Source organism: Pelodiscus sinensis, chromosome 15, assembly GCF_052426305.1.
Source record: "Pelodiscus sinensis isolate ZL-2025 chromosome 15, ASM5242630v1, whole genome shotgun sequence".
Classification (NCBI taxonomy): Eukaryota; Metazoa; Chordata; order Testudines; family Trionychidae; genus Pelodiscus; species Pelodiscus sinensis.
The window spans coordinates 24,008,874-24,032,149 of record NC_143066.1 but is presented as its reverse complement, the minus strand read 5'-3'; the positions used below and the strand labels follow the sequence as shown (position 1 = coordinate 24,032,149).

Sequence of the window (23,276 nt, the reverse complement as noted above, 5' to 3'; positions counted from 1 at the left end):
TTTGGGCCGCTTCTGCTGATCCACCAGCTGTGACACTTCCTGAAGAAGCATGACTTGGCCACAGTGATCCATGCTCTTGTTACATCCCAATTGGATTATTGTAATGAGCTTTATGTAGTGCTGCCTCTGAAGACTCTTTGGAAACTTCAACTGGTCCAGAATGCGACTGCTCGAATTTTAACTAATACTCATTATACAGAGCGCATTATGCCAATACTCCAGGGCTATGTCTACACTGGCATGATTTTCCAGAAATGCTTTTAACTGAAAAGTTTTCCATTAAAAGCATTTTTGGAAAAGAGCGTCTAGATTGGCACAGATGCTTTTCCGCAAAAGCACTCTTTGCAGAAAAGCGTCTGTGGCCCATCTAGACGCGCTTTTGTGCCAAAAAGCCCCGATTGCCATTTTCGCAATCGGGGCTTCTTTGCACAAAACAAATCTCAGCTGTCTACACTGGCCCTTTTGTGCAAAACTTTTGCGCAAAACTTTTGCCCGAACGGGAGCAGCATAGTATTTCTGCAAAATGCACTGATTTCTTATAGTAGGAAGTCAGTGCTTTTGCGGAAAGTCAAGCGGCCGGTGTGGACAGCTGGCAAGTTTTTCTGAAAAAACGGCTGATTTTCCAGAAAAACTGGCCAGTCTAGACACAGCCATTCATTTCCTAGTAATAGTGATTAACATTAATCTGTTTGCTGTTGGGACTACTCCTCATATCACATCCAAATCTTCCATTTCTCAGTCGGACTCACATTAAATAAACCACAAAGAAACACCCATAATTACTGCAGAACATAGATATCCAGCCCCAATTATTGTTCTTGGAGGCATTTCAGAGCAGATAAACTAAATGAGAAGCATACTATAACTCAGGAGTAGCTATGACATCAGGAGAAATGGCACAGATGACTTCTAAGCTAGTATTCCTGAAAGAGAGGCGAGGCCAGTAGCTGTCAGCAGCTGAAAATGAAACCTACCAGTTTCTAATCAGTACAGAAGCTCACTTCCAAAAAAGTACCATAGTTGCCTTCCAGACTATTTGTTTGGGTGCTGAAAGACAAAATTCTCATGTCCAAAAGTGAAAATGTAATGGAGGTTCTTTCTGAACAAAAGTACCTCATGTTAATTTGTATGGGGCTGACTTTCTATGGGGCTCTTCTGTCTGGATAATAATATGCTCGGATCTTTGGCTACTGAACCCTGTCATTTTAACATTCTTGCTGGTGCAATCATAGATATAGGGAAAAAGTAAACTTTCAGTTTAAAGTGTTATTAGTTTTGTGCATGTTGCAAAACTCAGGTATATGGTTTGTCTCCTTACACAGATCCAAAACACGGGTTTTGCAAAAGGTGTGCTGAAAAATTGGAGCGTACTAACAGAGTATAGGTTGAATTCAATTGTAAAAACATGTCCCAGAGGAGCGTTGAAATCCCCAGGATTGTTTTTTCTTGATTCTGCAAAGGGCACAATCTTGTGTTAGGAGAGATCAGATGACCTACCAAGTCATTTCCAGCATTTATTTCCATAAGCTCATCTTGACTACGGGCTATATCAGTGCTTCTGCGATCGATTCAGTGGGTCTGGTGACATGACATGTTAATGGGAGAGCATTTCCCACCAACACAGCTGTAAGACAATATAAGCTGCATTGCATGATGTCATGTATCTTAACTACTGTAACTTGAATCAACTATTCTAATTAGCATAGACCAGGCCTATGACACTCTGGAACAGGTTAGGCTATTGCTGCGTCTTAATTGGAGTTCTTCATCTATAAAAAGGAGACAGACCATACACTGTAAGCTGATGATCTTTCACTCATGTGGGGTTGCACCTACTTACGAAAGAGTTGAATTTGGTTTGATATATCGTAAGTTATAGCCGTAAGAGAGCTGGGGTTAAAGGAATGGTCAGTATAGAGGATTTTACTGGACATTCAAGGGCAAATGCCATGCAAACAAATTGTCACCACAGTGCCCCCAAGCAACTGACTCAGATCCTTGTTTGAAAGAATATCAAATTACTCTAGCCAGGGCTTTTCTATTCTAATTCATCTCCTGAAGTCTGTGGCAAACTGAGAAGCATCAGGCTTTGCTTGACAGGAGTTACAGAAAATTGAAGTAATGTGAGCTCGCTGCTGCCTGTGTCTGGTACAGTGCAAACTCAACTGAAAACTCAGGATGTTTAATTAAACATATGAAGAAACAGCCCAAGGGAAACTGTCTGATTTCCCAACAGGACTGCATCTCCATGAGAAATTTTTTAGGAGCCACAAAGGAAAAAAAAAAAAGGTGTTAAATCACTGTTGTACAATCTGCACACCTTTAGGTCCATGGACCACAAGTTGAAAACCACTGTTCTGATACTCTGAGAGGTGTGAAAGGTTATTGGCAGACTGCATCCCTCTGTCAGCAGAGGGATGCAGATTAGGCAGGTCGATATTGCAAATGAGGCGGGTGCCTAACTTGCATAAAAATGGCCACCGCGTTTTTCCAACTCAGCACTTTGTCAGCAAATGCGGCAGTCTAGCAGCGATCTGTTGAGAGACAGAGAGAGAGAGCCTTTTTCGACAGATCCCTTATGCCTCCTTGGAGGGAGGATTTTGAAAGGAAACACCCACATTCATAATTTGAACAATAGTATCTTAAAACAAGTCTGAATGACTTCATGACCATAATTCAGTTTATGGGGCTTTCCATCCAAAGGAGTTGGACTATCATCAGTATTACCACATAAAATCTGTAAAACAATGGTTGTTTCCCTACTTTCAACAGTGGTCTACCCCATTACATGCCAAAGATATTTGGAGCTTAATTAGTCCACCCACACTATGCCTGGGCAGGGATAACCTCAGAGGAAGGCAGTCTGGCAGGAGAGGGCTGACTAGAGAGGAAGCATAAGGCAGGCCATGTGCCATGTAATGCAGGCATGAGCAAGCAGCGAGCAACCCAAAGGAGCCTAAGAGTCTGAGGGGCAGAGATGGATTTAAGAACTGCCAAGCTTTTTTTCTGACTTCAAAGTAATCTTCATCTTACAATTCACTCCTTAAAAGTGGTTACTTTTATTGATGTCAGTGGTTGAATCTTAAAGACAGGACAGTCCACGTACACTCCTATTCATTAGATGTGCTGAATCAGCTAGGCTTGTGGCATCAGGAAGAGGGTAAGCAAGCACACAGTTGCATTCACAGATGAACAGGAGACACCTCTGCCTTGCAGTTCATGATAAAATGCACCATACTGTGACAGTAGGTTATGAAACTTCGTCGTAGGATCTCAAGTAGGCTGGCTTGGAAAACTTCCTCAGCTTTTCTTGGTTTCGAAATGCACGGCTACGTTGTGGGACAAGACCCAGAGGAGGCAGATGAATCTACGTACATAAAAATAAAGCTAACAGATCTTGTGCAAGCTGATAACCCACTCAGAGTCCAACCCACTTAGAGACAGTCTTACAATGGGACTCCTCCAATGTTTTCACTCACACTTGGAAACTATTCCCTCATACGTTGGAAGGAATAGATTTCCCCCCCCCCCTCAGGTTCTCACACTTCTACTGGAAAAGCCCATTTCCCAGTTGATTACAATTATGTGCAACTTTCAAGCTCTGCATGTTTGTTGTATACAACAGCTGGGTGCCCAGTATAGTCCTTTAAAACATCAAACTACAAAAGGCTGTAATCTATAGTTTAACAACAAACTATAAGGATACATCATTTGCTGAAATAGTATTGAATAAGATATTCCAGCAACATGGCTTTACAAGATCCAAATTTACAGTATTATCAGAAGAGTTGGGACCAAACAACAGTATCAGAAAACAGTACAGTATATGCCGGGGTAGACAACCCGTTCCGGACGAAGAGCCAAGATCCAGCGCGAAGAGCCAGGGCAAAAAGTTGTAGAGGGAAAAAAAAAAGACTGGCCCTTTAAGAAGGCTTTTTGAGACTTTGGCCTCAGCAGGCTCCTGTCTGCAGCCACTGCTGCCATATTGGATCCTCCATTTTGATCCAGATGGCTCCCCTGCCCTGGTGAGCACAGGGCAGCTGGGAGGCATGGGCCGTGTTCAGGGGGCGCGGGGACAGCTTCATGAGCCTTGGGAGGTGGGGGGGAGGGGAAGAGAGCCGCAGGTTGCCCACTCCTGGTATATGCCATACATTCCTTAGTAAAAATAATGGAAGCGGTTAAGTGGTTGTGCTTGGTTTATTGTTGATACATGGGTAGTAACAAATCCCATGCTGTACATTCTCAAAGTCTACTGCCCAGTTGGGGATACAGGTTTATAGTGAAACGCCATATGAAAAGCACAATTAATCACTGAGTTTATCCCATTGTTCTGTTTGTACTCTGTCAAAATGACCAAAAAAAAGTCTTTTTACCTAATAAGTAAATATAAAGTTTGTAGAGGAACCACACAGCTAATCCCCTGCCCGGATAGAGATTAGAAACGGTAGATGTAAATAGGCAGGCATTGTTGTCTCAGGAGATAATGGACTTAAGGATAGCTATTTAGATGCAAATATTAGTAAAAATGACTCCGTGAAGCAGCAATATTCTTAACATTTATACACACTCTAAAGATCCTTTAATCTCTATCAGAACTTTTATAGGGCTTGATCCCCTAACGCAGTATTTCTTAAACTTTTTAAAACCAAGGGCCACCAAACAATTTTTTATGAGGAATACCAAGAATTTTTTTGATGAGCGCAAAAAAAAAAAAAAAAACTTTGGGGGGAGGGAAGGTTCAGGGGAAAGTTATTGAACAAAAATAATTAGGGTGGCCATTTTGAATTCTGTTCTCCACAGCATACTGGTGTGCCACGGAACACAGTTTAAGAAACACTGCCCTAAAGAATAGAAATTTTAAAGCCCTCCCCAGGTTCAGCTAAAAAGTGATACACAAATAGCACTGTATACTGGAGAGAGTGTGACTCAGTTGCCAATAACGTAAGGCAACAACTTAATACAAAGATGAAAAACTGGATTATGATTTTCTTGAAAGGAAAGACCTATGAAGGTAAATGGTAACAAACAGGAGTAGAGGGGAAATCTCTAAGGATGAGGTAAGAAGGAAGGACAACATATATGAAATAAATGAATGGTACCCAGGAAATAGCATTGGACAGTGAAACAAGACAGAGGGCCTTCTACAACTCCTATGTTTAAATAAGTAAAAAAAGCAACCTCAATGTATGATTTTCAGAACAGAATAGAGGGGTCGAAAGGGACCTACAGACACAAACCCTACCCCCCAACAACAGACCAGATCTAATGACCAGGATTCACAGTATAAGCTAACTAGCCTATGAGGATATTGATGCATTTGCTCAAAAGTTGACAGGCTAACTATTTCTAATCTCTCATCCGGAAAGATTTTTAACCACTACACTTGTTAGACAAGATGGGTGAGGTAATATCTTTTATTGGACTAATCTGGTAGTGAGTGAGAGAAGCTTTTGAACCATGCAGTCTTGGAATGGTACCATGAGGGTCACAAGGTGGAAGAGATTGTTCAGCACACATTCTAAGAGGTGGTTCACTGCAAAATGGCCCATTAACAACTCTTCAGTCATAGGGCAAAAGGAGGGGTTTACTGGGCTAGTGATTGTTGTGATAAGCAAATCCACTGTCTGTTCAGGCCACAGTTTTTAGTATATCTAGAAGAATTATGAATTTAACCTCCCTGGCTCATCTTTTCCTTGCATTTAGCTGTGACACTTGGAGCACCTTTCCCAGACATGTTGAAGAGCTCTGTGAAGTTCCAATAAAAGATATTACCTCATCCATCTTGTCTCTCTAATGTCCTGGGACTGAAACAGCAACAACTACACTGCATACACTATATCAATAGTCCTTACCAGCTTTATGAACACTTCTTCAAAGTCAAAATTGCCTTAACTAACATACTGCCTACTCTTTTAGCTCACACTAACATATTTAACCTTTTTTCTACTTTTTCTCAGAAGTAACAAATTTGTTTACAATGAAGGAAAGGACAGGTGGAGGAAGCTTTAAATTGCATTTGGCTAATTTGGCTCTTATTCAGCGAAGCACTTATAAACACGCTTAACTAGTAGCATCATTGTCAACACTCACATTTTAGTGTGTTTCTTAAAGCCTCAGCTCTTGGAGTTGTGTGATTATGTAAAATTCTTGCCTATTGTTTAAAAAATAAGTTTCTCACCCTCATGTTTGTGAACCACAGCTTTGAAATATCCAATATGTACTCTAAAAGGCTCAAAACCCAGAAGCAAAATGCAATGTATTGTTTTAAAAATCTCATTTTAAGCCAGCCTCGTTACTTTTGAGGGGGCTGACTGGAAATGCTAATTCTTTTGGGGAGAGGAGAGCCACAATTTTACAATGCTTGGTGGTTGGCAATATCAGAATATCCCAGTTGAAATAAACGAGATTACTCACGAGTTTGAAGTTAAGCATGTGCTTGCTGAATAAGGGACTAAATACACACTGACACAGATATTGTGACTGGATTCACACTCACAGGTCTTGGGTAAGGGATGTGATAGTGAAGTCCGATTTCTACTCTTGCCTTGCATTCTTCTATACACTGTTTAATCAGCTCAGGATCTGTTAGCTAGTCAAACAAATACATGTAAGAAATTAGTACTTGTGCATCATTTACACCTGAATTCACATCTACATGATTTACTTTTTTGTTTTTATATTTAAATGTAGGGCAGGGATTTCCTTGTCCCTGGAAATATCACTACAATAATCCTCCAGTTCATAGCTATGTCGTAACATTCCCAAAGATTATGGGACAAGCCCAACAATTTGGGAAAGTCAATATATGCCCAGGTTATCTTCACGTCTTTAAAGATGAAATTCCCTCAGATCAACCCTAGCAGTTCTCGACTCATACAGTTGGGAGCCAGGGACTGTGAGGAAGACAAGGATTTCGGAGCTTAGATTTCCTGCAAGATCTGAGGAGAATTTTACTCTAACATGTTAACTGAGTATCATCTGTGAAAAGAAAATGCATATGTAAATTAATGCATTTATGGAAAGAACCCAAGTAGTCAAATATAAAATGGTTCCATTTATGTCTATATCTATAGAAGAACTGGAGAAAAATAAAGTGTTTAGATTCATGGCCTGTCACTCCATCCACGAAATCCCTCCAAAAGTCAATAAAAGTGTTGTGTAAAAAAAATTCATAAATGAAGTCCCACACAATATTTAGAAAGTAAATGCAAGTGGTATCAATTAGGGGTTTAAAATCCTGTTTAACTGGTCATCTGGTTAAACAATGTTTAACCACTTAACCTATTAAAGGGAGGGTGGGTCCATCGGCCACTCCAACTCAAAACTGCCTCTCTAGTGCCCCCTCCCCCACTGCAGACAGGGGCTGCTCCAGCTGGCTGAAGTGCCTCCCGCCCACAGCAGGGCCCAGGGAGCTGATCCAGCCCCCACCAGTTAATCGGAATTGGTAAGCCTCGTCTGTTAAGGGTGAGGCTTATCAGTTAACTGGTTAACCATTCATATCTCTAGCACTAGTTCCCATATAAAAATCAGGACCCTAATATGGTGAAAGCAAAACAAAATCATTGCTCATTATTGAAGTATGTGGCTGTGTCTAGACTGGCAAGTTTTTCCGCAAAATCATCTGCTTTTGCAGAAAAACTTGCCAGCTGTCTACACTGGCCGCTTGAATTTCCAGAAAAGCACTGATGATCTCATGTAAGATTGTCAGTGCTTTTCCGGAAATACTATGCTGCTCCCGTTTGGGCAAATGTCTTTTTCCGAAAGACTCTTGCACAAAAGAGCCAGTGTAGACAGCACTGTACTGTTTTCCGCAAAAAAGCCCCGATTGCGAAAATGGCGATTGGGGCTTTTTTGCGGAAAACTGCGTCTAGATTGGCCACGGACGCTTTTCCGCAAAAAGTGCTTCTGCGGAAAAGCATCCTGCCAATCTAGACGTGCTTTTCCGAAAATGCTGTTAACGGAAAACTTTTCCGTTAAAAGCATTTTCGGAAAATTATGCCAGTGTAGACGTAGCCTGTGTGTTTGTGCTCTTTGAGCAAGGAAAGAAAGGTTTTAAATTCCAAATACTGCTTTAAATATATTGTGCGCACTTTCTATAGAGGAAAACAAGCCTTTTAAAGAAAGTGCTGATAATAATGGTATTAAGGGCAAAATCAGCAGGCGAAGGAGCTACTTAATTCTATCTGCCATGAAAGTAGTTTGGAAAGCTAGACAAAAGCATCAGTAAAAATCCTAAGCTGCTTCAGATAACAATTTCACAGGCAGTTTACTGCAGTTAACATTTTTTCCCTCCTCCTTGGCAATTCCTTGAAAGGTCTCTAGAGTAGAGATTTAACAGTATAGTCGATGAACTAAGCAAAAGTGTACAGGCAGTCCCCGGGTTACGTACAAGACAGGGACTGTAGGTTTGTTCTTAAGTTGAATCTGTATGTAAGTCGTAACTCGCGTCCAGATTCAGCTATTGCTGACCAGCAGAGTTGCTCTGCCCCGGGCTTCCTGGAATCAGCCGCTGATCAGTTTCAACAGGCTGAATCTGGACGCGTCCCGCCGCTCCCGTCCTCCGGGGTGAGACCAGGGAGACGCGGAGCAGCTTTTCTCGCCCCGGAGGACGCGGGCGGTGGGACCGCGGCACATCTGACATAAGTTGGATCCGCGTAACTCGGGGACTGCCTGTATAGGTTAATGCTATAGACTAAATGCGTTTCCTCCTCCCCCACCTGTAATTTTTTTAGCAGGCTGGCCAGCAGCCTGGCTCAGAATGGCTTGTGATGGGTCCAGGACCTACCCCTGCTGTGGCTCTGCATTTAAAGTGTATTAGGAACCAGGCAGACAGGCAGCCTGGCTCAGTCCTGACCCATGCCAGGTCTGGGAGCTCGGACATCCCTTGGAGAAGAGCTGCTGCCATCCTGCACTGCTCCCTCTAATCAGAGGCAGCAGCATGGGGCAACAGGCAGCCAGTCTGTGAGGGGAGCTGGTTTTTAAACTGGCTCCCCTTGTGGACCAACTACCACCTGGCACCCTATGCTGCTGCCTCTGATACAGAGGCAGCAGCGCAGAGTGACAGGGAGCTCCTTGAGAGTGGGGCCAGAGCACACTGGCTGTTGGCCCCGCCCCTGGGCACTACAGAATAGATGTTACCTATAAGAATTCATGAGGTTAATCAACTAGTCAATTAACCGATATTTAATTTCCCTACTCTAGACCTTTCTAAACTCAAAGAAATGAATGAAGAACTAGAATGATTCAAGATACCTTCTTTGGGGAGGTTTAAAATTGCTTTTTGAGGTGCTAGAGAAGGAACTTAAGATCTTGCATGATGAAATTCAACAAAAACAAGTGCAAAGTACTACAGTTCGGTAGCTGTGCATTTTGCCTTCCTAAGGGGAATTCAGAATACACAGCAATATTGAAAACATTATTATAAGTACATAAGACTAGAAATTGTAAAAACCAGCAGTGCAAAAAAGGATATCATCCTGAGTTGCATTAACTGGAATGCCATATGTAAGACACAGGAGATAATTGTTCCAGTTGGTACTGGTGTGGCCTCAGATGGAGCACTGTGACTTTTGGGTACTACACTATAAGAAGGATGTGGACAAGCCAAAAAATCCAGAGAGCTACAAAAAAGTTAAAAGGTTTAGAAATCCCTATCTTCAAGATAAGTTTTTTTTTTAAGGGTATATTAAGTTTTGATAGTCTGGCACGTGGGGGGAGGGGAGGCACCTGACGACTTTCTTCAAGTGTTAGGGGTTGTTAAAGAGGACAGTGAACTGACCTGCATGTTCATTGAAGGACAAAAGTTATTGGCTTAGTTGACAGTACGGAGGATTTATATTAAATATCAGGAAACGCTTTAACTATATGGATAGTTAAATACTGGACTAGATTATCCAGGGAGTTGTGGAATCTCCGATACTGGAGGCTTTTAAGAACTGGTTAGATAACCTCCTCATGAGGAAGGTATAGGTGTAGATCTAATCCTGCAGGGAGCTTGATCAGTGACCTCTCAAGATCCTTGTGACAGATATTACCACTGCATGCAATTTCTAGGGGACCATATTGTATTAAGTTGTTGGAGAAGGCTACCACAGCTCCCCCAAGAAATAAAAATGGAGGTGGGGGGATTAAGCAGCCTCACTCAGGCTGTAAATACCTCCAGTAGTACCATCCTTGGGGTGGCTTGCACATACTGGATTTTCAGAGACCAATAAAGGCCTTTTTGTATAGCAAGACTGATTCACTAAGTGGGCAAGACCCTATGTCCAAGGGAGTTTCCAACCCTTACAAAAGGGTTGGAAGGACTGACTGAACAGGACCCCATATGGGTGATGTCTGGTAAGCTCTTAATGCTTGTATAGGGAACTTGATTTTTATATGCTCTCTCCTCCTGAGAGAGGTGACTGCCAGGAACCTGAAACCTTAAGTGGGCGTCTTTGAGGACAGCTGGGGCAGGGGTCAAACATGCAGTGAACACTGAGCATGAAAGACTCCTTGCAGCCTTATATTTCTATAAATTTCCAAACTGGAGACCATTTTGGGAATTCAACTCTTGTTCACATTTTTCCAACCATTAAAACAAAACAGGGTGTAAAGAATGAATCACGGACTAACTTTGAAAGCCAGAAAGAGATGCACTCACATCTTTGTTTTTTTGGAATAAGGTTTTGGCTTCATTTATAATGTACTGTTTCTCTTTAATAGTGTCTTCCGTCTGTCCTGAGGCAGATTGCCATTTTTTGGCTATTCTGAATATCCTGCGGTAAAGGCCAAGAACTTCTTGTCGTGTAACTGATGTCATCTTAAGGGGGGAAAAACAGAAAAGAAACATATGCGCAAACATTTGGGTTTATAAAAGGCCAACAAACACATGTACATTTTCTTACACTACTCTTAATTAGCTTTACAAATATTTCCTCTTTCTCTGAAATCTGCTGAGAAATGTGAAAAGAAGAAAAGCTAAACACAATGGTTACCTGCCAACCCTTGGGAATATTTATACTCTAGATAAGAAAAGAAAACTGCCTAAGGTCCTAAACCAGCAGAGCTTTAAAACAGTTCTTATTCAGCAAAGAGAGTAAGCACATACTTAACTCCCACTGACATCAAAAGGATTTATACATAGGCAACTGCTTAACTTTAAGCATAATTGCTTTGCTAAATCTGAGTCTTGGATCCAGGACACTTGGGGGCTAGTCTTGGGTATCTGTAAAATGGGCATAATACACCTTACCCACCTTTGCGAAGCATCTTGAGACTACAAATGAAACAGCATTGATATTGTGGAAGGCAATATGTTTCTCTGTTCATAGCACCATTTGTGATGATGTATTACAGTGTCTGGTTATAGTTAGATTTAAAACAACAGAGCTAGCATGGTGTGAGCACTATACTAGAAGCTAGAAACTTCTGAATTCTAATCCTGGCTCTGCTATTGCCTTTCACTGCGGACTCTGAAAAGTCAATTATGACCCGATTATCAAATGGCTAAGCACCCATGCTGCCTACTGAACTGAACAGAATGTTGCAGCTAGCTGCTCAGAACTGTTAGAAATCAGGGTTGGATTCCATGTGAGTTTTGCCATTGACTTGAACAGGGCCAACATTTCATCCCAAGCTAATAACTCCCTGAACCAAATTCATTGTTGATCAGATTTGCAGAAATGAAACCTTAGCATTAGCTGCAAAACTCTCAGACACTTTACTGACCAAAAATGCAAAATGCTACAATATGACAAAATAAGTATGTGAAAGCAAAGCATTATGATGGATATATGAGGGGGAAAAAAACCAACATCAGTGGGCAGATAGGACCATGGATGCTCTTGGACCAAAGAGCCTGGGAGCCTAAGGGCAGGAGGGCCAGCCAGGCTGGGGCATCAAGGTTGGCAGCCCAGCTGGGGGCAGCACGAGGCCGGAGCCCCATGTCAGCCTCTAGCAGCCTGCGGCAGTGCAGGCTGGCAGCCCAAATCGGCATAGGTCTGGAGCCCTCCAGCAACCTCTGGGAGCGTGGGGCTGAGGCCAGAGCCCAGTGGCAGCATGAGGCTGGAGACCCCTGACAATCCCCAGGAGTGCAGGGCCGGGGCATCATGGCTGCCCCTGTGAGCCTGTGCCACCCAGGCAGCTGTCAGCAAATGAGCAGGGAGGGTGAGACAGCAGTTGACAGTAAGGTTGCGGGGAGGGTGAGACAGCCTGCCAGCAGCAGGCAATGGGCTTGGGAGCTGGTGACAGGAGACCTCCCCCGTTCCAGCAAATTCTCTCATTTGGGATTGGTTAGGTCCCAACAGTGCCGGACCAGGGAGATCCAACCTGTCGTTTCTGTGACTGACTCTACCTCAGTGAAGCCAGAGAACTACACCCTAGCGAGTGTGTTCCCACTGTGTGACAATGACTAGTGTGACAATGACTAGTCAACAGCAGGAGGATATTCTGAATTACTTTCACTTGCCCATAAGGTCTGAAGTGGATGAGTTCTCCACATGAATATTAAATATATGACAACTAGCCGTTATCAACAGTTTCCCAATATACCTAAATTGTGCCCTCAAACGTGCACAAGTACTCTCTTGGTGAAAGCAATGAAAGTTGCACACAATCTGAAAGCAGAATGGATGCTGTTGCCCTGTGCTTAGTCTTTTAATGCTACCAATTTCAGTGAACTAAAACCATTATTTGATTTCATGGCCTGTTGGGGATTCTCAGGAATACAGATATAATGAAGTTTTTCTAATGTTCATGCTCTTACTAGAGACTACTACTTTGGTTCCATTTTTTAAAAAAAGTAAACTGTTTGAGAGAGAAAATTGATTTTTTTGTCCACAACTAAAAGATTTTTAAATAGGGTTTTGCTAAATGCGTTTATGCTGATTCTAGAAAACAAACATCCACAAGAACACAAATAATATAGGCCTCAAATCAGCATACATGCTTAACTTTATACACATAAATAGTTCCATGTCAGTCAATGGAAGAACTGATGTGTTTGCAGTATTTGGGTCGTCTACTGTAATTTGTATTCGTCTACAATAGAACATGAATAGAACAGTCTAGAATAGACTTGTCCACATAGAACATGAAAAGACAAGTTAATAGTAATGCTTTAAGGGAATCCAGAACTGTAGACTCATCTTCCATAGGAGCCGCTGTACTGAGTCCCCATGGCCTCATCTCTGGTCAGTTTCAGCAGCGGCTGAATCAGGACGCCTGGGGCAGAGCAGATGGGGTGCTGCTGGGTTGGTCCAGTAGCACCGAGGAGTGGCGCTACTGGAGCAACCCAGCAGCACCCCAGCTGCTCTGCCCCAGGCGTCCCCAAGTCAGCTGCTGCTGAAACTGACCAGCGCTGACTACAGGAAGCCCAAGGCAGAGTTGTTCTGCCCCGGGCTTCCTGGAATCAGCTGCTGATCAGTTTCAGCAGCAGCTGACTTGGGGACGCTTGGGGTTCTTAAGTTGATTCTGTATGTAAGTCGGAACTGGCGGTCAGTTTCAGCAGCGGCTGAATCTGGACGCCAGTTCCGACTTACATACAGATTCAACTTAAGAACAAACCTACAGTCCCTATCTTGTACGTAACCCGGGGACTGCCTATATTATATAACCTTTGACAACCTGATCTGAGCTTATCTTTGAGGGCTAGAAACATACTTTTTTGCGGGAAGGGCTTGAGAACAGGGACGGCGAAGTCGAGTCTAACATTATAATGTGACTCCAAGAGCTGGATCCTAGGCATACACCTTTAGTTCATATGCAATAATCTGTCCCTGCCAGTTTTTTTGCACACTGGTTTTAGTGTACTCCCATATTTGAAAATCTTAGCTGTTCTACAAATTAACTTCTCTTCCAAATGCCTTTAACCTTTTTAATTTAACACACACACTGAATTTTTTTCTCATATTTCCCATGAAGTTGGAGTTAACACTGTTCTACTTATTTCCTTGTTTATGTATTGTCAGAGCAGAAGTAGGCTGTCATGTTAACACATGCAATGAAGCAGCAGAAGGTGGGTAATATGAAGCTCCTCTAAGAGTCACTGGCCAGTTTTCACCTTGGCATTTAAGTCAAAAGTGTTTCAAAAATGGTCATTAACCAGCAGCTCCCACTGTTGATACTGACCAACAGTTTTTAACAGTTTTTAACAACAGTTTTTAACAACAGTAACAGACAGATTATATCCAGTTCCTTCAGAGATGCAGAAAAGAGGAAGTTGATTCAAGGAAGTCTCTCCAACATCTTTGAAGAAATAAACAAATTCAAACTAATGTTGGATTCTGATTTGAGTAACACCAATGTAAATCTGAAGTATCTACATGATGTCAATAGGATTAATCTGAATTTACATCAATGTAAATAATCAGAATCTAGCCTCAGGTTTAAGAGTCTTATATTTATGAAAGTCTCTCCAAGATGGTTGTAATTTGATCAAAAACTCAAAGCGAATGGTCAAGTAATGTAACTTGCATGGATCTACCATTCAGTCAATGTGCAAAAATCAATTGGTATACGTTGAATTAATAGAGAGATATCAGGAAAACCAATGAAGTGTAAAATTTCCACCTACAGACAGCTGAAGATCAGCTTGTCTCTTTTACCAATAGAAGTTGGTCTAATAAAAGACCAACCAGTGGTGGGCACATATGAGCTTGCTGGTACTGGTTCACCAGGGTTAGCCCCTGTATTTATCTGTGCCTCCACAGGTATGGGCAATTCCAGCTCCTGTTGGGTGTGGATTGCCATTCCCAGGCAATGGGACCTGCAGAAAGCAGTGTCATGATCCATGCCTTTTCCTGCAGCTCCCATTAGCCAGGAAGAGTGATCCACGGCCAACAGGAGCTACAATCACCTATACCAGTGGAGGCTCAGGTAAAATACAGTGGCAGCAGACTGCCAGGGCCTAACTCTGGAGAACCATCACTGTCTTATACTGACAAGATGGATAAAGCTACAGTACCTTATCTTACATGCCAAGGAAAAGAGTAGCAGGTAATAGGAAGTGTAAGTCAAGTATTTTGCAAACCTACTGTATGCCAACTGGGTTATACCACAATATACACCACTAATTTTTTTGTTATACCAACACAATTTTTTGAGTTTACAGCACTAACTTACACACCATTTATTTCTTTGAGGAATGTGGCCCATAAAGGTTAATGATAGACATTTTTTTAAAGTTTATAACCTCCCGTTCCCTTGGCTGAACTTTATAATCTACTATATATTCTAGAGAGTTTATCTGTCTGATCAAGACCACCAAATTAATATACAGCTTCCTCTTATAATTTTAAAGCAATGTAAGTTTTTGGCAGTGCCAGGAAAACAGGATGTGCTTGGAATGGGATTGTTTCTCAAAGCCAAACAAATGAGAAACACCAAAACAAGTATAGTCCTCCAAGCTGACATAACTGAGTGAATGATAAAAAAGAATGAACTAAGATGAGCCAGAAAAAATTCATGAACCTGGAATAGGATCACTTCTCAATAAACCTTGCAGAAGAGAGATGAAACAGAGAAATTTGGAGTAGTGCTCTGTTTTAGCAAAGCTAAATCAATGCTTAAAATTTGAAAACTAGAATACAATGTTATTGGAAACCAAACTGACTACGCCTCTCCCCCTTGTTTGTTATAGTGAATAAGAATTTATAGGGATGAACAAACAAAATACCCTTGATGGAAATTCCAAATAACAGACCCAAGCAATGTTGGATAAATCTGCTAGTTACAATATAAGCTAAGTTAGTGTTCATAACAAAACAACCAGGAAAAGATGAAGACAGGCTACGTCTACACTGCAAAGTTTTTGTGCAAAAATGGCTGTTTTTGCGCAAAAACCTGCAGAACGTCCATACCTCAAATGTGCTTTTGCACAAGTAAATCAGCAGTAAAATGGCAGAACAGATGGCTTTTGCTGGTGTAGGTAAACCTCCTTCTACGAGGCATAACTCCCTTTTGCGCTACAGCTATTGCGCAAAAAGGCAAGTGTGGACACTCCAGAGGGGTTTCTTGTGCAAGAAACTCCTATGGGAAAAAGCACAGGTGCTCTGATGGCCATTCTGTGAACAGCTATCAGAGCTTTCTTGCGCAAGAGCGTCCGTGCAGTGTGGACTCTCTCTTGCACAAAAGCACATCACTTTTGCGATGCGCTTTGAGGTGTGGACGTGCTCTTGCGCAAGAAGTTTTTGCGTAAATACTCTTGCACAAAACGCTTCTTGCGCAAGAAGTCTGCATTGTAGATGTAGCCAGAGAGAAAAATGTTGAGTTGCAGTCCAGATCTGATCCTCCCTTACATCACACACCAAATGTGTCAGACTTCAGTTTCAAGTAAGTCTGTGTTGGGTGTGGTGACTAGCAATTTTGGCAACAGTCTTGTAAAAGATCATGATATTGGACATCATCACACTTTTGATCAATTTGCAAATTCCTATTATCAGTGGACACATCAGGAACATGTGATGGCCCATTGTGTCCAAAACTGCAAAGAAACCTTGAGTAGTTAATGAATTACTGCATGCTGAAAATGTAAACCTTTTTGTTGACAATTAAAACAAATAACTGTGTGTATCTTAAAACCCCAAGAATATATCTTTCAAAAACAAACACAGATTCCTTTGAGGGTTTAGTATAGTTGACACAAAGGTCCAGCATAAAATAACATAAACCTTCAAAACACTGCCGTATGTAGAATTCCATGAAATGTTTTATACAAATACATGTGAAAACTCCTTCTGTTCTCATTGCATAGAGTCTGCGCAACACTAGGGGGGAGGAAAGGGTGCATTGAGAATGAGTACTCTGCAATGCAAGCAGCCTACTACACACAAGCATCTATATTAAGACAGCCATAATTTAGCTGTAAGTCGGTTTACTTCTGTCCATCTTATCAAGTCAAACATCATCTATTGACTTTAATTATCAAATCTATCAACTAGGGATGTTAGATAGCATGTAATTAACTAGTCCTATAACTGCATCAAATTTTAGCAGTTATGTGACTATTTGATTGATAGTTCCTGAGGCAGGGCCAGCAGCCAGTGTGCTCTCAGCCTCCTGTGCTCCTGCCCCTCTATTAGAGGCAGCAGCCCCTGTCTGTGGGGCGGTAGGAAGGAGGGGGCAAAGCTCCCCACAAATAGAGGCTGCTGCTGCAGAAGCTTCCCATCCCTCCCTCCCTCATCCCATTAGAGGCAGTAGCGCAGGGCAGGAAGATGGCAACAGCTCCTGCCTCCCTTCCTCTGCCCCACACTGCCTCTGTAGGAGGCAGCAAGGGGGGGACAGGCAGATATGTGAAGCAGGCTCACATGGAGAGCTGCTTATAAGCTGACTCCCTGCACATATTGGTTCCTGCCTGCTCCCCTCATCCTCTGTGCTGCTGCCTCTCTATTAGAGGCAGCAGCATGGCAGGGAGGGGAGAGACACTGGCTCCCACCTCCCCGCCTCTCTAATAGAGGCAGCAGATGGGGGAAATGCATGTAGTCAAACCTGGGCTTCTTGGTTAATCCTGTTATCAGTTAATCATGTAGTAATCTACACGTTGACATCCCTACTATCAACATATACCTAGGATTTTAAGAAAAGTAGAATTTTAATAAGGGAAAATAGAAACATTACCAATCGATCTCTTCTACATCCTTTTTAACTTGGATGCTCATTAATACTGCACAAACTTGTTTAGGTGCTGACACCATATTTGTTTGACAGGGGAATAAAACTCTGTAGGGAACAGTTTAAAACAGCAACTGTGATGCAATCAAAGATAATGTTGACACTGAAGTGCAGCATAGCTCCTCTTTCACATCATCAGCTATTTGACTGTTTGCTACTGGCAAGGAGTTCTGAATAGGATACATTATTTGACAATGCCTATTATGAAAATAACTTATTTCAACCACCTATACAATACTATTTCTATCCAGTTTGAATGCAATAGTGTGTTGTACCACTGTAATTCTAATACCATTCTTGGGCTATTGCTCACTACAATGCTTGCATTTTATATCAAGCTTTTTTTATTTTAGAGAACACTGATAACACTTAGCTAACACAGAGCCAGTTTCTCTCCAGCTGGCAAATGTGACATGAAATCATTCACTCAGTTTCACAGCTATCCATAGTAACTAAGTCACTCAAACAAATCCATCCCTGGTGTAAGCATATTGAAATGAAGATCCTGGATTTATATAAGGATTGAACTGGGCTCATAATTTCCATAAGGGTCAACAGCTGCAAAAGCTGGCTCCTGTGAGGTGGTGTCATGAGGAGAGATCAAGGATTCTTGGGATGGCTAAAAAGATGACATTCTCCAATTATATTAAAATCTTAGAATCCAACATTCACTTCCTACGTTCCATCTCACACAAATTAAACAGATTTAGCGCCTCCCCTCCAATTTTTTGCATTATGAACACTGTAGAATAGCTACACTGCAAATGACTGCATCAGTTAGGTATACACAATACATTTAGCTGGCAACTCGCATGGATTTTCACTTTTGAAAGGTCTTACTCCTTCAGCTGTGGATACAATTTTTTGCTTTGTTAACCTCCAAATCTATAGTAAAATTCAAAGCTGCCAAGAATAGTGAAAGACCACTTAGCAAAATAAAGTGAAAATGAAATAAAACCAAAGGCCTAAATCCACCCCTACTGTAATCCCATTTTTTTTTTTATCAATGGTATAACTCTGTTGACTTCAGTGGAGTTACTCCAGAGATGAAATGACCCAAAAGTTTATCACTGTTTCTATCTACAATCATAAATGTGTGCTTTTTCAGTAAAAGTAGCCCAAGAAACCAGTCTGTAATGAAAGTTGGAACAAGGGGAGTTTTGCCTGGTTTCAAATTCTGTTACAGAAGTTTCAGCTTTAAAACAACTGTTAACCCAGTTGGTACTCAACACCTCTGAGCTACTCACACACTCAATGCACTTGGAATTCCCATTGACTTTAGTGGGAATTCTAAGGGGCAAGTGAAGAGAGGGCCACATGCAACATTGAGTCCTCCAAGATCAAACTTTTGTTTCTTTAATTTTCATTTAAGTATTGAGTAAAGTATCGACCAGAAAGTATAATGAATACTGAAAGCAAGAAGACAGTTCAATTTGTAAATCAATGGCTTAGATTTTATCACTGGCTTTCCATATAAGTTCATTCACATGGAAAGAACCAAGAACTGATTCTCCACACATGTGGCAGTAACCACATTGTGACATGGCTTTGATGCAGCATTACATGTGAATAAATGGAAAAGATCTAGTCCATGGCTAATTCTATACAGTAAAATAGTTTTGAGTTTGCTAGCACAGGATTGTGAATGCTTTGCCTAGTTTAAGCAGCACATATGGTCCTGCATCCTAACTTACGTTTTCTAATAATAAGTGAAAGACTGAAGAGTAAAATCCTTATTTGGGCTATTATAAGGGAAGGACTCTTATTGCTTCAAATATTTCTTAACCCTCTCTGGACACTGAAAACATTCAATGACCATAAGCAGTCAAGGCCAATATTGATTTAACTTTGCTACCAATACAAAAAGAGCATAGGCTTGTTTTCTGGACTGTTAATATTTTCCTCCTCTCCTACTTTGTTTGGGTCTTCATGCTCAGAGAAGAGAGTTTTAATGTTGTGTGGCAAATTTAGCCCAGGTAATAAAATCTCAACTTTCTTATACAATAGAGGCATCTACAAATATGATGTTAACATGAAGTATGGATTTTGCACCTTATTTGCTTCTTGGCTCTAAGCCAAATGCAACTGAACGCATGAAAAAAAAATGTAGATTTCCCAACACTGGAACAGTTCCTAAACACAAGAATAGGTATAAATATTAATGCAGTACAGCAAGGCATAGGGCTGTTTTTAACTTTGTGGCTCATTTTAGTAAGTGAGATTCTGTCATGCTCTACCTCCTCTCCCATCCCTCACTGTTGGTTTTCAAAATGTTTCATTCCACATGCAATCACGTGCTCTAGAGACTACTGTTGGCTCATGGCCCACAATAAAAGAGCCACAGCACTTGAGAATGTTTTAAAAGATTAAATATATGCATTCAATTCTAATGTTTCAAAGGGGGAGGGGGATTCCCACTTTCATTTTCACGGAAGAGCCGAGCTGGCCCAAGAACTACTTTCTGGGACCCTGACTGGAAGTATGACTCAGTGGTAGGGCTGCCAGATGGTTTCAACAAAAATACCAGACACGCTTGTCATTGCATCTTATTTAGAAAATACCGGACATTTACATTTTCTCAATTTGTTTCCCGGAACAGAAAGCTCAAATACTGGACTGTCTGGTTCAAAACCGGACACCTGGCAGCCCTACATGGGTGTAGGTGTATCCAGGCCGGGAAGTTGCCCGCAGGGGATGTGCTGAGGGCCGCAGCCGGGACCAAAGAGGAAAAGGAGGCCCTGTGTAGTGTGGGGACCCTCCAGGGGCAAGCGCCCAGGTTCACAGGGTGGGACCACGAGCCCTGGGCTGGGACGAATCCCCAGGGGGATGTTCGCGGGAAGCCTGCCCGTGGCTGCAGGAGCCCTGCGTTGCCAGGATGGGAGTCGCTAAGCACCGGGTGCTCGCTGCCCCGGGGACCCGCTGGCAGGCGAGGGCCCCGCTCTGCGGTGAGGGGCGCGGCGCGGGACTGCTCGGAGCTCGCGGGGCGGCTGCCCAACTTTCCTGGCTGCGGGAGGGGGGTGGGGGGGGGAGGAGAACCTGCAGCAGCGAGCAGGGCCGGAGCGAGCCCTTGATGTGACACTTGCAAAGAGGCGGCGCCCAGCCCTGCGCTAGGCCCTTTGCCAGGGCGGCCCCCTCAGCGCCCCCGGACGGTCAGGGCAGCACCGCCACCACCGGCTACTCGCCTACAAGCTGGACTGTACCAATGTGAGAGCCGGGGGAGGTGGCAACACGAGTCCTCCAAATCCCAGTTTAGGTCATCTTTGCATACCAACATCGACCTCTTTCCCCTCTATCTGCCTCTCCCTCTTTACCTTCAGGGCCAAGCGCCCTACAGCCCTCCTCACAGTTTCCCCCCTTTCCTTGCGTAATGGTTCGCTCCAACCTACTCCAGTCGCCACTCAACCCGGTTGGGGGCGGGAGCGGTTTCTTGCCCGCTTTTTCCCTCACTGTACGTGCAGCGTCGGGCACGCCGGGACGCTCTTCTGCGTGACGACGCCTCACGCAGCCAGCTGACGCTTCACCCCCGGAAGTGATGCAGAGGAGGGAGGGGGTCGAAGCTGAGTCTGGTTGGGAGCTGCCGAGGGTGAGTGAATTGGACCTTCTCACTTCCCGTCCGTTTCAGGGAGGCTTTGCCTGTGCTGGGCTGTGGGGGGCCAGGAGGGGTAGGGGGGCCGTGTAGGGAGATAATAGGGCTGGGAAAAAGCATCATCCTAAGTGCCCCGGCTCATAAACCAGACTCTCCAGCCCCTGCGTGGGGGGGAGGGTCTTTGCCCCCTGAGGGGGAGGCTGTGGGGTCCCTGCCCCCCGAGAGAGAGAGCGGGAGGAAGCTGCGGGGTCTCTGTGCCGCTTACGGGGTGCTGGTGGGGCGGAGTGTATCCGCATCTCTTAAAGGATGGACCGGGCTGGTGGGGAGGGTCCTATGTCCATCCCTTTGCCGTCTGAGTGGGTGGAGGGTTACAGGGTTCTCTACCCTGAAGCTCCTCTAACAGGTACTCACGCTACTGCCCTGATAACAAGTAGTTCCTCCGCATACCGTACCCCCGCCACGCACCTCTCTCAGCGGTATGGGTGCAGCGGTTTCAGGGTTAGACTTTAAACAGACGCTTCCTCTGGAACTGTTGGAAGTTATCGGAGTCAGCAGTGAAAGAAGAGATCGTGTGGTATTTATGTTAGATAAAGGGTGGGAGGATTTAGTTTTGTGGTGTTGTAATGTAACATTTCACTCCAATGTGCTTTTTCATCTTTTATGTATATGATTCTCCTACTATTTGAGCAGCGTAAAAGAAGCATAGTTCTCTAGCCCCAAGAGGATTACTGATTAAGTCATCGTATCTGTATCTGTGGAAATGATGATATTATGTTGGTAGTTCTATGTTCAAGGATGCTAAAATGTCTTTCTATAAATTATCCACATCATTAATGAACAATAACCAACCACCTAGAGTGAAGGGTGGCTGCCAGCTGGCTCATAAACACACACTAGAAAGGTATTCTTTTAAACATATTTTGCAATCATCTAATGCTAAATGATGTGTGCATATACATCTTCATAGTGTATGTTAGAAAGTACATGTGGGTGAAGTTAGTCTTCTTTTCATTATTTGAAAATGCTGACCTAACCCATCCAGGTTTTTAGTATTCCATATATATCACGTGTGTATTTAAATCAATCATGGAAGCTGCAAATGTGTCCCAATCACTCCTTTTGTTTAGGTTATGTAGACACTGTTATAAGTAATATTAATAACAATGTTGGAATAACTTGTGTAAACGATGTTGAAGCAAACATTAGTTGGAAAGACCGTTTCTTTCCTATTACTATTATTGAAAGGAATACTTTGGGTTTCTTTATATAATATAGCTAAAACTATTAATGCTATGTTTTATAAAACAAATGGGTACCTATGGCAACATAGCTGTTTTGCAGAATATTCTTCTAAATTAATTATTCTCCCTTTAGGGTATGGTGTAAGTTGTAACAAAAGTGAAAATTACCAATGAGTTACCATATTGCAATACTCGATATTTTGCTCTTAAGTAAGAACTTCAGGTTAAGCCAGTACTATTGAAGAGAATGGTCAGATGAGGAAAATGGTCAGGTGATGTCTATTTTCTAAATATAACTTTCTAGTATCTAGTTTAGAATCTCCATGTTAAACATTTAATACATTGTTAGTAGTTGTTAATATTTGACGTGGGCTAATGTTGAACGTTTGTGCACCTTAACTCTAATAAAGGCTTTGCTGGGTGTCTGATCACTCACTTTCCAGGTACTTAAGAATAGTGGAAGGATGGTCTCTTGGCTAACTCATAGAGCTGAGAGTCATGAGATCTGATCTTGGCTCTGTTTTTGTGTTGTTTTTTTAAACTCAAGTGTACTGTAAGGCTTAAGTAATGGTCTGTGAAGAGCTTTTATAATTCTTCAGATGAAAGGCAACATGCAGTAGGCAACTACATATCGGTATCATAGGGGGAAAAGAGTTACAAAGACAGTACAGTTCTTCATTTGTGTTGACAGACAAAATCTAATTCCAGTGCAAATAATGTTAGAAACTTGTTGGAAAGTTCAAGTTATGCAGTATTTTTTTATTCTAATAATTTATTCATAGTTAATATTGAGTTAGAGC

The 23,276-nt window shown here is 42.5% G+C and overlaps 2 protein-coding genes across 8 annotated transcripts in view; one reads left to right on the top strand and one right to left on the bottom strand.

The window, feature by feature from the left end:
* Nucleotides 1-3,040: 3,040 nt before the first annotated feature.
* On the bottom strand, nt 3,041-21,110 carry LYRM1 (LYR motif containing 1). 4 transcript variants are annotated; one of them, XM_025184685.3, is made up of 5 exons: nt 20,961-21,096; nt 19,702-19,782; nt 10,643-10,801; nt 6,497-6,589; nt 3,041-3,367 (listed from the first exon to the last, which is right to left on the bottom strand). In XM_025184685.3, the coding sequence occupies exons 3-5, from the start codon at nt 10,799-10,801 to the stop codon at nt 3,251-3,253; spliced, it is 369 nt and encodes a 122-aa protein (XP_025040470.2). In that variant the 5' UTR covers nt 19,702-19,782; nt 20,961-21,096; the 3' UTR covers nt 3,041-3,250. The 4 variants fall into 4 exon arrangements, with proteins under 4 accessions (XP_025040470.2, XP_025040469.2, XP_006123188.2 ...); XM_025184684.3 differs by lacking the exon at nt 20,961-21,096 and adding an exon at nt 20,686-20,937; XM_006123126.3 differs by lacking the exon at nt 19,702-19,782 and having other exon boundaries at nt 20,961-21,110.
* An 8-nt stretch (nt 21,111-21,118) lies between these two features.
* The window catches only part of DCUN1D3 (defective in cullin neddylation 1 domain containing 3), a 38,681-nt gene continuing 36,523 nt past the window's right edge, over nt 21,119-23,276 (top strand). Inside the window, exons 1-2 of one of the 4 annotated variants that reach the window (XM_006123132.5) lie at nt 21,270-21,809; nt 21,926-22,136. The gene's annotated coding sequence lies outside the window, so the exon portion shown is untranslated. Of the gene's footprint in view, nt 21,233-21,269; nt 22,137-23,276 lie in introns of those variants that run through there. The other 3 variants (XM_075899438.2, XM_075899439.2, XM_025184692.3) reach the window with 3 other exon arrangements.

What these genes read in the sequence shown, in the direction of transcription:
- LYRM1 (XM_006123126.3), bottom strand. Translation starts at nt 10,801, where the DNA reads ATGACATCAGTTACACGACAAGAAGTTCTTGGCCTTTACCGCAGGATA. An exon ending in TATTCCAAAAAAACAAAGAT is followed by an intron (nt 6,590 to 10,642) that starts GTGAGTGCATCT and finishes TTGTTTGACTAG; the next exon opens with CTAACAGATCCTGAGCTGAT. An exon ending in ACATCCCTTACCCAAGACCT is followed by an intron (nt 3,368 to 6,496) that starts GTGAGTGTGAAT and finishes TTATGTACGTAG; the next exon opens with ATTCATCTGCCTCCTCTGGG.